The sequence below is a fragment of the Pipistrellus hanaki genome, assembly GCF_964339955.1.
Source record: "Pipistrellus hanaki genome assembly, chromosome: 17".
Taxonomy (NCBI): domain Eukaryota; kingdom Metazoa; phylum Chordata; class Mammalia; order Chiroptera; family Vespertilionidae; genus Pipistrellus; species Pipistrellus hanaki.
The window spans coordinates 38704834-38721582 of record NC_140519.1 but is presented as its reverse complement, the minus strand read 5'-3'; the positions used below and the strand labels follow the sequence as shown (position 1 = coordinate 38721582).

Below are 16749 nucleotides of genomic sequence, written 5' to 3'. Positions count from 1 at the left end.
TAAAAAACTTAAAGCATTAACAAGTATAAAAAAAAAAAGACAGAAAAAATTATCTGCCGCTTAGGTAACACTTGGTATTCTGATGATCATCTTCCTAGATATGTTCAGATGCACATATATTAAACATACTGTTAAAAAAAAAAAAGGAAATGATGCCCTAACTGGTTTGGCTCAGTGGATGGAGTGTCGGCCTGCAGACTGAAGGGTCCCAGGTTCGATTCTGGTCAAGGGCAGGTACCTTGGTTGCGGGCACAACCCCGTGGGGGGGTGTGAAGGAGGCAGCTGATCGATGTCTCTCTCTCTCCCTTCCTCTCTGTAAAAAATTTATTTTTTTAAAAAAAGGAAATGCTATGGGGAAAAAATGTGTTCCTAAACTGGGCCTTCCATCCAATTCACTGAAATGCTGGCTTGACAAATGCAGCTGATGCACTAGGGTCGTTAGCTGCCATTCAGAGACAGATGCCCAGCAGGTGTATGTGGGAAACGGGAACTTCTTGGTGGAATGCAGTGCTCCAGGAGCGTCTCATCCCTGACTATATTGTGAGCAGAGAAACGAAATGATGTTAGGCTATCTTTTTAAGGATGTATGCCTTGGAAAATAGAATCTCTCTCCGGGAACTGCCTTGGGAAAGAGAATCTCTCTCTCCAGAAGGAAGAGCAGGTTTGTTTGCTCTCTGGGGAAACAAAGAGAATGTCTCCCTCTTACGTGAGGTGGGCAGATTGGCTGATATCCCCTGAGACTTGGGGGATGCCTCCGCTGGGACACAAATGCACTGCGTGTGCGGCATCTGTCTGGGCCTTTCTGTGCTGCCCCCATGAGACTCGGGAGCCAGGGGAACTGACAGGAACTTGAAGCTCATCAGCTTGCTAGGCTGTAACCACGTCCTCTGTGTCCGACCCAGGAATCCTGTACAGTCCTCCGGGCCAGTGGCCGGCAGACTCATCAGTCAACAGAGGCGATATCAACAGTACGACGATTGAAATTTCTTTTGAGGGTCAAATTTTTTTAAACTTAAACGTCTACCTAGACTGGCCCAGGCTGTGGTATTTGGGGGAAGAGCCACACACTCAAGGGGCCAAAGAGCCGCATGTGGCTCACGAGCCGCAGTTTGCCACCTTGTTCATTTGCAAGTAGGGTAAAATCTCAGATCCTTCACAGTTCTCAACACTCTCTCTACTCTTCAAGGCCTTCCAACCCTCCCCCCCCCCCCCCCACACACACACACACCTGCCTGGTGCAGATCTGAGTGAGTCTGTGTCAGGGACGCATGCTTTCCATGCAAGTTACAGAGAGAAAGAAACCCTCTCTTTTGTCCACCCAGCTCTTGCCTAAGCCCGGGAAATGCATACACGGCTCTGCAGAATGAACTGGAATTCGCTCAAAGAAAACCACTGCCTACAGCACTGCAGGATACACCCACCTTTTGAAGCTGTAACCTAACCCTAAGCATCATAGATCCAGCAAGATTGATGCCACTGTCACATAAACACACAAACAGCCAACCACAGAATTCGGTGAGAGGCACTTCCTGGACTTACTCTGGCCAGCTCGTTATCAGGCTCCACATCCAGCACTTGATGCAAATCGTCCACTGCGTCCTGGAGCTTGTTTTGGTGTTTGTATGTGGTGGCGCGGCGCAGGAGAGCTGAAATGTTACTACAATGAGTTGTCTGTTTTGACATACGGCGTTACGGCGAACAGTGTTTTGAGTGGGAGAACGTAAGCAGCACAGACGGTTTAGGATTCGATTGTGCAAAGCTTAACGACGCCCGTTTTCATGTTGTCGCACACACAGAAAATGGTACTGCGGTAAACAAGAGGCTCACGGGGCAACTGTCCCCTCCGACCCCCTGGCCCCCCGGCAGCCCCAGGCCCTGCCAGCTCCTCCCGGGGCTGAGAGATTCCACGCTGTGCGACATAGTAAGTGGAGGCTTCTCATTAAACAATGTTTGCCTCCTTATAATCACCAGGAGCATTATTTCACCACTCTCTGAAAACTGTGAACATCATTTATTCAAACTTAGTATATGACTGACCAGCATCTGACCAGAATATGGGATCATTAGTGACGTCTTTATAGCAAGTTCTAAAATAACTGGGAGGAGGTATTTCACACGGATAACTGAGAGAATCATGATGATGAAGTCAGATTTCTAGGTTTAAAAATCAAGTACTTTGGTAATTTTCATCAGCTTTTTAAATGTGTTTGAATGTATAAGAATTATTAAATCCTGAAAATAAATGCCTTTCTAGTTCCATCATTATCCATTATATACTAAAAGAATTTGTGTAATAAGTCATTGTTTTGAAAAGAATCAGGCTTAGTAATTCTGAAAAGTGAGAAATTTATATCTGATATATTTTAATGTGCCAATTTGAAGCATAATTTTGACCAATTTGATGTTAGTTTTTAAATGAATTATTGGAGCCTGGCTGGAGTGGCCCAGTTAGTTGAGCAATGTCCTGTGCACTGAAAGGTTGTCAGTTTGATTCCCGGTCAGGGCACATACAAGAAACAACCAATGAGAGCATAAATAAATGGAACAACAAAATTGACGTCTCTCTTTCTCTACCTAGGGAGGAAGGACGAACTATGGAAATATAAAGATAAGTCATTTTGCTCCTGGCTAGTGTGGCTCAGTGGATTGAGCATTGTCCCATGCACCAAGAGGTTGCTGATTTGAATCCCAATCAGGGCACATTCTGGGTTTACAGGCTGGATCCCCAGTAGGAGGTGAGCAGGAGGCAACCGATCAATGATTCTCTCTCATTATTGATGTTTCTACCTCTCTCTCTCTTCCCCTTTCTCTCTGAAATAAATTTTTAAAAATTTTAAAAGAGAGAAAAGTGGATGGTAATGATGACTGCACAACAATACCATTGAACTGTACACTTGAAAAAGATTAAAACGGTAAATGTAATATGTATTTTACAAAATTTAAAAAAAAAATGGAAAGAAAAAAAAAGCCCATAGTTAAATGCAAGCTTGAGATAGTTCTTTAAAAAAAAAAACACATATATATTTTATTGACTCTTCTGAAATCATCGGCTACTTCAATGCAAATAATCAGGGACTGAAATTCCAAGTTAAACTTGAAATTAAAAGTAACTTTATGAAGACAATGATTCCATATAGGAATCTGAGTTTATTTGACATACGTTTGGTGTAAACGCAATGAGTGCCTACAAAGAGTCTTTACGGGTCCTGCTGTAAATTTAAAAGCATCCCTTGCCGAACCGGTTTGGCTCAGCGGTAGAGAGTCGGTCTGCGGACTGAAAGGTCCCAGGTTCGATTCCGGTCAAGGGCATGTACATTGGTTGCGGGCACATTCCCAGTAGGGGTGTGCAAGAGGCAGCTGGTCGATGTTTCTCTCTCATTGACGTTTCTAGCTCTCTATCCCTCTCTCCTCCTCTCTGAAAAAATCAATAAAATATATTTTAAAAATAAATAAATTAAAAAAAAAAAGCATCCCTTATGAACATGTCTTACCTTTTACGTTTCCAGGTTCTAAGTCCAAGACCTTTTCACAATCCTGAAAAGCACTGTTCCAGTTCTGTAGTTTGAGCTCTGCCTGAGCTCGATTATTATAGGCTGCAATAGTGGGAAGCACGGATATGCTCCTATGGAAGAAACACTCATTGGCAACAAGCAGACCAGTGGTAAATACGCGAAGACAGAGAAACTCAGCTTAAGTTAAAGCAGAGTCGTAGACACAGAGAATGGACTGGTGGTTTGCCAGGGAGGAAGGTGTTAGGGGACTGAGGGAAAAAGTTAGGGCAGTTATAAAATAGTCACGGAGACATAACACACAGCATAGGGAATATAGGCAATGACATTGTAGGGAATCAGGTGGGTACTGGACATATTGGGGGGACACCTTGGGATGTATATGATTGTCTAGCCACTATGCTTTATACCTGAAACCAATACAAAATCATATTGAAACAGAAGTGAATTTATGATAAACTACAGTATCTTGAGTGAGTCTGACATGAGTCATTTAGCTTATTTATATCCTTTCAATAATTAAATTTAAATGCTGCCATTTTTTAAAAATAGCAAGTTTAAGCCGCACAAAAATCTTCTCACCTTGTATAATATTTCACTGCCTCTTCGTAATCTCCCGACTTGAAAGCTTCATTTCCTTTCTCCTTTTCACGAGTAGCAAGACAATCCTTCTCCTTCTCAGTCAGACCTAGAAACAAATGGCACCTGCTTTTTTTTTTTAAATATATTTTTATTGATTTTTTACAGAGAGGAAGGGAGAGAGATAGAGAGCCAGAAACGTCGATGAAAGAGAGACACGGACCAGCTGCCTCTGGCACACCCCCTACCGGGGATGTGCCCGCAACTAACGTACATGCCCCTAACCGGAATCAAACCTGGGACCTTTCAGTCCTCAGACCGACGCTCTACCACTGAGCCAAACCAGTTTCGGCACAAATGGCACCTGCATTAAGTAAGAATATAATTTAATAGAATGTTTACAAAATTTTCAATCCAAGAATGCTTATTTTAATAGAAGCAGAAAACTGTAAATAATTAAAAGAAATGATTTCCTAACTTTAGTAATGTTTCTAATCATTTACAATTTTTGAGGGTTTCCATATTTTAGGGCTGGTTTTGTTTCTCTTTAAAGGTACTACTATATGCCTATTGAGTTCAAATGAAAACAAACTGCTCCATCATTTTATTGAAGCAAAAAAAAAAAATAAATAAATTTGAAGGATTTGAAGGAAAAAGAGGATTAAAAAAAAAAGAAATGGAAAACAAATTAGAGTAAAAAAATGGTTTGTATTTTTAAGTCTTACTGAAATTTAAGAAGTTTAACTGTTATTTATATAAAATTAAATAAATAATAGATTTGAATTTGTTAGAAGTGGTCAACTTTAGGAGAAAATGCATAATCTTGCCGGGACCGGTTTGGCTCAATGGATAGAGCATCGGCTTGGGGACTGAAGGGTCCTGGGTTCGATTCTAGTCAAGGGCATGTACCTTGGTTGCGGGCATATCCCCAGTAGGGGGTGTGCAAGAGGCAGCTGATCAATGACTCTCTCTCATCGATGTTTCTATCTCTCTCCCTTCCTCTCTGTATAAAAATCAATAAAATATATTTTTAAAAAAAGAAAATGCATAATCTTGTCATGAAAACCTATAGCATTGAAAGAGAAAGCCTTTGCCAACTGGTTTGACTCAGTGGATAAAGTATTGGCCCATGGAGGGTCACAGGTTCAATTCCGGTCAAGGGCATGTATCTGGGTTGTATAGGCTTGATCCCAGTGTAGGAGGAAACCACTTAAAAAAAGAGAGAGAGAGAGAGAATGTTCTCTAGCTTAACAGTTTTTATTATAATTTTAAAAACTTAAAGACTACTAAATTATTCTTATATTTCCCCAATTACCTGCCGTCTCTAATCTTGTCTCAATTTTAGACAAATGTGACTTGTTGTCTATTAGAGTTTTTTCTTTGCAATCTTCATCAATTTTTGAACATTCCTTTTCCACATCAAATCTTAAAAGAAAGAATAAAGACAAAAAAGTACAATACAATAAAATATAATAATGATATTCTTGTATTTGTATCACCATGCCTTTAAACACATATTCCAAAAATGCATGATAGTTTATATTACAAGTTTTCTGTATTCTTTCTTATTAACCATGTAATTTAGTGAGAACTTAAACATTAATCAGATCTAAACTATTTAGATTTTTGTAATTAAAATTGTGACACATTTCTCGCAATTTAAATTTTTTTAACTCTTAATTTAATTTCACTTTTTTATAATATACAAAGTAAATCAGTCTCTGCGGTCTCCACTTTCTGTCTTCGGATATCAGGGTTCTCTCCTGCGAGTTTTCCGTTGATTATTCAGGATGTTTTTTTCGTATTTTAGTTGTAATTCCAGTTTGTTCCTGGGAGCATGTCTGTGCAGCATCCATGTACTATGAAGCCATTTTTAATCTCTCAATTTAAAATTTTTGTTCTTTTTTAGTTTAAATAGGTATAAGGATTATACTATTTATTTGTGGTTGCTCTTATAAACAAAAGGATGCAGAAGATTTTTATTTAATTAAAAACAAGATCAAGAGTGCTTAGACTATATACTCTGAGGACTCTGCTGAAATACCTTGCTATTCTTAATGTTCAGGTTTATAATAATTAAGAACTTATTACAGTATTTTGTGGTAGAGAAATTTTCAGTGACAAATTTTACATTAAAAAAAATATAAAACATACTTATCCCACTCTGCATAATCCCTTGGAATTTTCTTTTTAGCTGATCTACTTTTAGAATGTTTTCCCTAAAATAATAGAAAAACATGCTTTATGAGACATACTTAATATAAGATTAGCAGGTTTTATGTAATGTGAAGAACAGGTTTAATAAGAAAACTGAATGAATAAGAAAAATACTTACCCTTTAAGCTATAACAAATCCAGTATTAAAATTATTAAGAAAATAATATACATCACGCTTTAAAAGGTTTTTAAATTTGTAGTTAATTCTCCTAGCAGGTGTGGCTCAGTGGTTACGTGTCAACCTTTAGACCCGGAGGTCACTGTTGGATTCCAGGTTAGGACACATATGCCTGGTTGCAGGCTTCATCCCCTGTAAGGGGCATGCAAGAGGCAGCCGATCAATGATTCTCTCTCATCATTGATACTTCCCTCTCTCTCTCTCCCTCTCCCTTCCTCTCTGAAGTCAATAAAAAATATTTAAAAAAAAATTGTAGTTAATTCTCAGAGCAATCTACAGGACTTTAAGCACATACATAAATTTTTTTAAAATCACGTGTGAAATATGATTATTTGTGATATTCTTATAGTAAAAAAGTAATAAACTATCAGTCATTCTTTTAGAACCTAGGCATTGGAGAATATTTTGCTATATTACTCAAAGCTGGTTTGTTTGCAATAACAGACACCCAGCTTGGACTAATTGTATTTAAAAAGAATAAATTACTGGCTTATGTAACCAAACTGATGAAAGGCAGGGCAGGGATATTGCTGGATGAAAGAGTCATATGGTCTCTCTCCAATTCTCCCTTTCCCCACTCCACACCCCTTTCCTCATCTCTGCTTCTCTCTGCCTACTGATTTTGTTTCCCTGCTGGCTACTTGCTTTCTCCATGTAGTAGGAAACATGGCCACAAGCAGCCTGGGGTTATAAGCTCACAGGCCTCCCAATCAGAAAGGAAAAGGTCTCTTCTCTCCATCTTTAGAGACATCCCAGGGAAGGATTCTGATTGGCTAGCTTAGGTCATGCGCCCATCCTTGACCAAGCACTAGCTTGGTGCTAGTAAGTGGCCCAACCTCGGTCACACGTCCAATGGAAGCATCAGAGGGAGTGGGAGAGAAGCAAACAATAGCCATTATGCTCACAAATACTTTCTGGAATTATTTCTTAGAGGTTAGTCATAATCTGAAGCCATTTTGAGCAGTTTTGTAACATTGTGCATTGCTCAGATGGAGGTAAGCAGATCTTTCAAATATTCATACATTTCATCATACAATAAAAAAAAACTATATCTGTTAATATCTTCGTGGAGCTCATCAGAAAAGTCTGAGTACGGGAAATTTTTTTTTTGTCACAGACAGCAGGTATTTAAGAGCCACATAGAATGTGAAATACTCTAGATTATACTTAAAAGGTCAGGTATTATCACTGGCAAAAAGCACTGTCAGTTAAAGTGACAGGCCCACTTTGTTCATTTTCAACGCATTGTCTGCCATAAAACCAAGTCTGAATGATCATACATTTCTGGAGAAAAATTTATTCCAGAAAAAAAGTGGCAACTGAAGCTGCCAATTCAATCACACAAGTGCTTTTCTTGAGATAACAATCATAGTTCACTTCACAGTGAAATGCTTTCTGCATGCTTCCCATTTTAACATGCAGAATATTAAAAACATGTGTCCTTTCTCTCTCCCTGCCTTCCACTCTCTTAAAAAAAATCAATGAAAAAATACCGTTGGGTGAGGATTGATAGATAGATAGATAGTTAGATAGATAGATAAACAAACAAATAAATAAATAAATATGGCCTTGACCAGCCAGAGTGGTTGAGTTATGAACCAGAAGGTCATGGTTCAATATTCGGTCAGGGCACTTGCCCAGTTGTAAGCTCGATCCCCAGTGTGGGGTATGGGGGAGGCAGCCAATTCTCTCTCATCATTGATGTTTCTATCTCTCTCTCCCTCAACCTTCCTCCTAAAATAAAGTTAAAAAAAATCAAACAAAACAAAACACACACACACACAAAAAAACCTGGTCAGAGTAGAAGAGACTGAACAGCAAAAGAAAAATGAAGAAAGGCAGTTAATCTAAGATGCAAGTCTTCAAAAGAAAAGGCTGTTCCATTTTGATTCATCAGTTGATGAACAATGGTCTACTCTTAAAGGTTAAATACAGCACATGACCAGCTGAAAAACCCCTGCTCTCCTAGACCACGTCGCCCTTTGGCTGCTCTGATTAACCTGAGCCAGCTCTCCTCACACACAACCACCGTCTTTCTCCCTCCCGCCCCCCCACCAGCACCACACCCCACACCCAAACGCCTACTTTGCCAACGTGAAGACAGCTGTTTGAACCACGAACGGGAGGCAGATTTTCTTCCTTTGCTGGAAATGTTTCAGTTTCATGAAAATATATTTTACTTTCTTCTTTTTTAATTTCTGTTACCCAATTCTGATTTAAAAAAAAAAAAAAGGGAGGAAAAGGAAGGTAATTATACAATTTTAAGTAATTAAACAAGCATTAGAAAAAACTATACATCCTAAAATTTCCTATGGGTCGGTCAATTTTTTAGGTGACAGTTTGATCATGCCATTCTCTCTACCTGGAATGCCCTTCCGACTCTTTTTTTATTTTTTATTTGGGGGATAATACACATATCATAAAATTTATCCTAATAATCATTTTTAAGTGTACAGTTCAGTATTATTAAGTAAATTCATATTGTTGGCCTTCCTACTTTTCATTATCTTGCAAGATCCTATTTGCCACTTCTCCCAGTAAGCTTTCTCTGAGCTTCTGGGTTGGACTAAAAATGTCCCTCCTCCATGTATTAGCCTAATGGTTTAAATAATCTATTAGTGTTCATCCCTCTCACCACACTGTAAATTCCTTGAGGGCAGAGCCTATGTCTTAATCTCATTTTTGTGATTCAAGAAGGTAGCACAGTGTGTGGCATATAACAGGTTCACAATAATGTTCAATGTTAATGATGATTAACATTGAATAATACCACTGGCCTGGCTCAGTGGTTGAGCATTGACCCAGGAACCTGGAGGTCACGATTGATTCCGGTCAGGGCACAAGCCTAGGTTGTAGGCTTGATCCCCAGCGGAGTCGTGCAGGAGGCAGCTGATCCATGATTCTCTCTCATCATTGATGTTTCTATCTCTCTCTCCCTTCCTTTCTGAAATAAATAAAATATATTAAAAAGAAAAAAAAATAAACTAAATTGTCACTGGTACCAGGAAAAAACTGAGTAGTACATTTCTTTATTGTTTGTGAAATTCTATTATTTCTTATTCATCAAATATATAGTGAAGGTGTAATATTTGTTAGACATTCTTAAAACAGGCACTGGAATATAGAAATAAACTCTATTACCTGTCCTATTTGTATAGAAGGCATGGGGGCAAACAGGAGAAACAGGAGAAGAATAAAAAACACAGTAAGGGAAGAAAGGGAAGAAGGAGAGAGGAGGAATTGCCGAAGAGAGAAAGGAGTGAGAGAGAATAGGGAATGCAGGAGAAGTAGCAAGGAAAATATGAAAGAAAGGGGGATGAGAAGGAGACTAACTAAAAAAGTGACCTGAAAGAATACACAGTTGTGGTAAAAGCAGACTCTGCAACTAAAACCAAGAGGTTTTGCCCTGGCCGGTGTGGCTCTGTTGGTTGGGTGTCACCCTATGCACCCAAAGGTTTTGGGTTTGAGGCATGCAAGAGGAAGCCAATCGATGTTATGCTCTCACATCAATGTTTCTCTCTCTCTCACTATCCCCTTTTCTTTCTCTAAAAATCAATGAGCTATTTAAAAAAAAAAAAAAAAGAGGTTTTATCCCCCAAAATAAAGTCAAAGAACTCTAAACATAAACCACTATTTTAGCTATATTAATAACCAGATTTTCAAATTCAAGTCAATAAAATGGTAAAATGAGAAAGCTGATGAAAGTTTTTAAAAACATAGCATTCTAAACCCAGCCAGTATGGCTCAGTGGTTGAGGGCTGACCGATGGACCAGGAGGTATGGGTTCGATTCTCAGCCAAGGCACATGCCCAGGTTGGGGGCTTGATTCCCAGTAGGGGCATGCAGGAGTCAACCAAGCCATGATTCTCTCTCATCATCGATATTTCTATTTCTCTCTCTCCTCCTCCTTTCCTCTATGAAATCAATCAAAAAATAATAATAATAATTTTTTTTTTTTTTTTTAAAAAGCCTTTGGCTGACAAAAAAGAAACCCAGAATTTTGGGTAAGTGAAGCAGACATATATACCACATGACAATGTCACAAAGACGGGGGTTGATCTATACCTTTATATCGCCATCAATTTTCTCCCATTCCCTTGCCGAAAAACTGGATTCTGTGGCTACAGGCTTGTCTTTCCTCAAGGCTCTGCTATGAGGAGCCAATCCTTGTAGTCGCTTTTCACAACACTCTGTAAGTTCAGGATAATATCCTTCCTCTCCAGACCTTAAAAAAACAGGACAAAACTTTAGAGATCTCTTTGTTTAGAGACCAGCTAGACCAGTGATTCATATTTCCCATTTCAGAAATGATGAGGTTGTTACATCAACTCTGGCCGGGGACGAGCAGGGCTGCCTAGGGAGGACAGGACAGCAAAGCTAACGAGAGAGAAGAAGCCAAGGACACAGTGGTAAGATGCGGGCTCCGGGGGAGAAAACAGAGCCACCGCAGAGAAATACTACGGATGCCTCGCTCCACAAATGCTCCTGCAACATCAGGCTACTCTCCACGGGAAAAGCCCTCAAGAAACCTGAAATACGTGGCCCAGGACAGTGTTTCTCAAAGTGGGTTCCCTTGACCCCCTGCATGCCAATTAACGAGGCACTTGTTAAAAACACAGATTCCAAACAAAAACAAAACAAAACAACAAATAAAAAAAATACACACAGTCTCCTGGGTCCCACCCCAGATTTCCCAAAGCAGAATTTCTGGGAATGGGATCCTCAAATTTGCATTTTTATCAACCACATGTACATTAACGTTTAAGAATCACCACCATGGGGTTCTTAACCAGAGAAGGCCCCGATTCCCTGCCTCCTGTTCCTGCCTCTGGGCTGGCTTCCCCAGCATCCTCCGAGTGACCGGCTCACCCAGTCACCAGATGGCATTAAACGGGAGAGTGCCAAATTACCTGTCAGCGTAGGCCCGTGACTACCTTATATCCTACTGGCTACTCTCACCGTTACTTTTTCCTAGACAATGTGAAGGGAGCAAGAAAAATGCCCTCTTCAAAACTAATTAGCCTCCATTGCATGCTGGGAGTAGACCCAGCCAGACCCCTCCAAACTAACAACAGGATCAAAACAGCTATTTTGGAACCTGATATGGGAGAATACAACAAGCAATATCAAAACTTGAACATGTCTCCCAAGGTTTCTAATGCAGCGTCAGCTTTTAGAAGGCAAGAACAATATAATTAACATCAACAAACTGAAACTTGAAATGATTTTTAATTGCTTACCTAAGCACACAAAGAATTTTTTCCAAATGCTTAACGTCTGAACATTTTTCAATGTACTTGAAATCCAAATGTTCAACAGGAATTTTGAATGTTTTTGTTGTTCCAAAGCCCAACAATGGTGGACAATCTTTGGCAGTCATGGCTGAAATATAGTATAGGAAAACAGTTATGAATCTAATATATATATAATACGCAATTTGGATAGCAATAACCATCTAGATACTTCTTTAATAATTATGTTTTATTTCTAGAGAAAAGGAGGAAGTTTACTGATCTTAAACTCTCTCTCCCTGATAATGACAGCTAACATTCAGAGAGCTAAATTGCTATGTACCATATGTGGATTATCTCACTTGATCTTCACTTATGTGATGTTGAAATTCAATGACTAAGCAAGGATATTTTTCCAATGAGTTTTAGAGAGTGGGAGGTATGGAGGGGGACAGAGAAAGAGAGAGACACCTGGATTGGTTGCCTCCATCAGGCACCCCAACCGGAGCTGGGGATCAAACCTGCAAATGAGGTAAGATGCCCTTGACCCGGAATCAAACCTGAGACCCTTTGGTCCTCGAGCCAAGAGTCTAACAACTGAGTGAAACAGGCCAGCGCATACACATGATTTTCAAATTGCAATATACCCATGAAATCAATTTAGTGAGTTTCAATATATTGAGATAGAACATATTAAAAGTAATAATGTTTTTGCAAAACTTTTACTTCATGTCTATACTAACAAAAATTATAAAGATGTGTACAGCCTTGGCCGGTGTGGCTAAGTTGGTTAAGTGTCCCACTGTGCACCAAAAGGTCACCAGTTTCATTCTGGGTCAGGGCACATACCCAGGTTATGGGCATGATCCACAGTCAGGCTGCAGGCAGGAGGCAATCCACCTCTTCCTTCCTCTATCTCTGAAATCAATTAAAAATGTATTTTAAAGAAGATGTGGCCTGGCTGATATGAGCATCTACCCATGAACCAGGAGGTCAGGGTTCAATTCCCGGTTGGAGTTCATGCCCAGGTTGGAAGCTTGATCCCCACGGGGGGGTGTGCAGAAGGCAGCCAATCCATTAATCTCTTTCATCATTGATGTTTCGCTCTATCCCTCTCCTTTCCTCTCTGAAAGCAATACTTTTTTAAAAATCATTGCTCTAAAGTATATTGGGTGACGTCAGCAGATGATTGGATCCAAAAACTATGGTACATCTACACAATGGAATACTATGCTGCCATAAAGAAGAAGGAATTCTCATCATTTGCAGCAACCTGGATGGAATTGGAGAGCATCATGCTGAGTGAAATAAGCCAATCAACGAAAGAGAAACACCACATGACCTCACACATCGGTGGATGATAAAGATCTTTATAAACTGATGAACCAAGAGACAGATATAGAGAAAGTAAAGCAACAGGCAGACTGTCAAATTACAGTGGGGAGGGTAGGGATATCAGGGGGAGATAATAGATCAACCGAAGGACTTGTATAAATGCATATAAGTACAACCAATGGACATAAAACTATGGGGAGGGAGGGGATGTGTGGGAGGGAGGGAGGGGGGCAATAAAAAAAAATCAAGAAAATATGTAAAAAATAAATAAATAAATAAATAAATAAATAAATAAAGTATATTGGGTGATAAACCTATAATAATAAAAGAATAATATGCTAATTAGACAGGATGTCCTTCCGGAAGAAGCCGGGGCTGCAAGGGAAGCCTGGATCCAGAGGGAAACCGGTGCTGGCAGCCAGGGGAAGGAAGGCCTACTACTCTTGCACGAATTTTGTGCATCGGGCCTCTAGTTTAAAAATAAGTAGCAGCAGTGGACCTAATTCATTTGAAGTGTTTCCTTCAGCGTGCCTGCCCTCTGGGGGTCTAGTCATAGAGCAGACCTCTGCAGAAGAAGAAAACGCTCTGTCAGCTTCACCTCCATCTTCCTGCTGGCTTTAACTTGGGTATAGAATACAGATAACATCTCGTCAGCATTTGGATGAGATACGGCTGAGAAAGGAGATTATGGCTTTTATGCCCTGCCAGGAAGGTCCAGTATGATGAATGTCTCCCATCACAATGTAGCTGTAAGGAATTTTTAAATTATCGATGTTGCCCAGAATAGATGGTTTGTCTTAGGAAAATTTGCCAAAGAGCTGGAGGATCTTTAATGGGAGAGGTTTAAGCATCTAATGGGATTAAAATAGATTACTTTAAATTGAAGATATCTTGCAACAACCGCTGAGATTTTATTATTTGAATGAAATATAGTGGGAAACATGTGAAGTGATAGACATCTCTTACCTAACCAGATAAATTTCATTCTGAACTCTGTTTTAACATCTCTGACCATTCTTTTTGAAAACTACCATTGTTGGTAGGATACATATCCTTAAGGTCACAAAATATTAACTCCCAAGTTCTAAAATACAACTTACACTTTATTTGCTCTCTTAAAAAAATAGGTTTTTGTTTTTTGTTTTTTGTTTTACTTATTTCAGAGAAGGGAGAGGGGATAGAAACATCGATGATCGGCTGGCTTTTGCACGCCCCCTCCTGGAGGCCGAGCCTGCACCCTGGGCATGTGCCCTGACCAGGAATCGTGTGCCCTGACCTGGTTCATAGGCCCGTGCTGAGCCACTGAACCACACCAGCGGGTTTATCTGCTCTCTTTAAAACTCTTCCACATCTGTTTGAATTTTTGCTTCAGATTAGGAAAACCGTTTTTTCTCCGCCATCCTGATCCACCACCCACTTCCTGTATTTTCTACTCAGCTTACCGTATTACCTCCCGTGGAAACTGCGATGCTCTAGGAACACGAAGACCTACCTGTGTTCTTCCCGCTTCAGCATCTTTGGAGCATCCTCTGGGCCGAGCGCCCTCTGCTGCCCGAAGCCCAGAGGAAGTGACAACCTCCCGCCATAGCAACGGTTTCTATGTACAACGCAGCGCGAAAGGGAGGAGGGGCTGGCCGCGATCCGCGAGCTCTGACAGCCAACTGGCAACGGTCAGGGGCGCATTAGGACCCTACCTACCAACTTGTCACCCACTCCCAGGGTTTGGTCACCGGGAACCCCCGTGCTGCGACCCCGCCCCAACATCCGCGGAAACAAAAGGCCCCCCGGGTTTGTTTAATCCCCCGACCAGGAAGGATGTGCAAGCCCCAAGGCGCCCCTCACTCCAGCCCACAGCGCACTGGCCCTCCGCGCCCGCCCTGCACCCCGGCACAGAGGGGGGCCTGCGATGGGGGTACGGGATTTACTCCTGGAGGGCAGGTACCCACCTGGCTCTCAGAACCCCGCGCCCAGCAAACCCGACCGGCTGCGCTGCGGTTGCAGGGAAGGGCTTGTAGCAACACTGGAGTCAAGTGCAAGGACAATCCCCAGGGGCGGGGATTAGGCTAGTCCTGCCTGATGATTGGCTAGTCCCCGACCTGCCATCAGCTGATTGGCGTTACACAAGCCAGCTTCACTAGGAAAGAGGACCATTGGGAGGGTGGGAGTGGGAGTTTTCTTTCCCTCTCCTTTTCAATCAGTTTCAAAATTCTGATGCAGGTGAAGAACACCAAGAAAGTTCATTTTGGGCAGAGAGAAGCCCGGGAAAAAGGACAGGCCGGAAAGAAAAAAGGCCTCTTCCCTCTTTAAGGAACTGCAAACATCTTAGAACCAAGAGTGAGAGGTGGGTTGAAGTGGTGACAGAGCTAAGAGTCGGATTATCAAGGACTAAGCACAGTATTCCAAATCATTTTTTATTTTAGCAAAACGGGGAACCACTGAGGATTTCCAGCAGGATGCTATCGTGAAATCTGTATTCTTGAAAGAGCCATTTGAAGGGCATGGAGAACGACATGCATGTCTAAGGAAGCAGCTTAGTAGGGAACAAGTTACATGTGAACTTCAAGCCCAGACTTATATATATTTTTTAATTGATTAATTTTTTTACAGAGAGGAAGGGAGAGATATAGAGAGTTAGAAACGTTGATCATCTGCCTCCTGCACACCTGCTACTGGGAATGTGCCCGCAACCAAGGTACATGCCCCTGACCAGAATCGAATCTGGGACCCTTCAGTCCGCAGGCTGATGCTCTATCCACTGAGCCAAACCAGTTTCGGCCAGACTTTTATATTTACAGAGCACTATTCAAAAGAATTTTTTAAAGCAATTTTTAATTTATTGTATCATTTTTCTTCTTTAAACTGTCCAGATAGGCAAGAGGTAAAATTACTTCCATTCCATAGATGAAGACACAAAGAGGGAAGTAACGGACTGAAATGGTGAGTTCCAGTGGTAATACTTTCTCCATTAAACATCTGTCTAGTTAACCAAGTAACAATATTCAATTAAATTACTGATAGGAAAGAGACCAATGATGGAATCAGAACATTAAGAGCAACATTATCCAATGAGTTGGGGTTGTTCATAAAGAAATATCTCATTTGTTGGGACTCTTGTCTAAAAAAGACAAGGTCAAGAAGGAATAGAGCAGAATTATCAAATTATGAAAGCCATGCCGAAAGGAAAACCCGGATCAAGGAAGAACTCTTTAAAAATATGAGCATGGTAGTAGTACTTTGTATAGTACATAATACATGTTATAGAACTTGGAATATTTCAGACCTTCAAAATGAATATTAGGGAAACCAATATGTTCCATAATGATGAAAATCTTGGAACACATGGAGTATCAAACTATCGATATCCCTAAAATCAAGACAAAAGTTTTAAACATTTATCCAGTAATTCAGTGTAAACCAACCCCTATATATATGTATTTTTTTTTTTTTGAAAGCAGATTTCTTTCCTTTAATAAATGATTACACCTGGAACTGCACCTACCTTAATAGTCTCCATCTGTATGTGGGTATGTGGGGTTGATTGTCCCTTACAGAAAGCAACCATTAGTTTCTTTTCCCTTGCCCAAGATTTAAAAACTAGTCAAGCATCACATAAAAATACAGAAAGGTCTACTTCAAGTAACAAATAAAAAATGTAACTCCAGATGATGTATGGCCTCTAAGAGTAAGTGTACAGTTACCC

At 40.5% G+C, this 16749-nt stretch overlaps 1 protein-coding gene across 1 annotated transcript in view; it reads right to left on the bottom strand.

Moving 5' to 3' along the window:
• The window catches only part of SPAG1 (sperm associated antigen 1), a 47103-nt gene extending 35238 nt beyond the window's left edge, over positions 1 to 11865 (bottom strand). The window contains exons 1-8 of the mRNA XM_084864550.1: positions 11724 to 11865; positions 10549 to 10708; positions 8569 to 8694; positions 6243 to 6307; positions 5404 to 5513; positions 4092 to 4197; positions 3492 to 3622; positions 1540 to 1646 (exon numbers count right to left, since the gene is read on the bottom strand). Coding sequence (XP_084720676.1) covers positions 1540 to 1646; positions 3492 to 3622; positions 4092 to 4197; positions 5404 to 5513; positions 6243 to 6307; positions 8569 to 8694; positions 10549 to 10708; positions 11724 to 11863 — 945 coding nt within the window. The 5' untranslated portion in view covers positions 11864 to 11865. The remainder of the gene's footprint in view (positions 1 to 1539; positions 1647 to 3491; positions 3623 to 4091; positions 4198 to 5403; positions 5514 to 6242; positions 6308 to 8568; positions 8695 to 10548; positions 10709 to 11723) is intronic.
• Positions 11866 to 16749: the final 4884 nt, after the last annotated feature.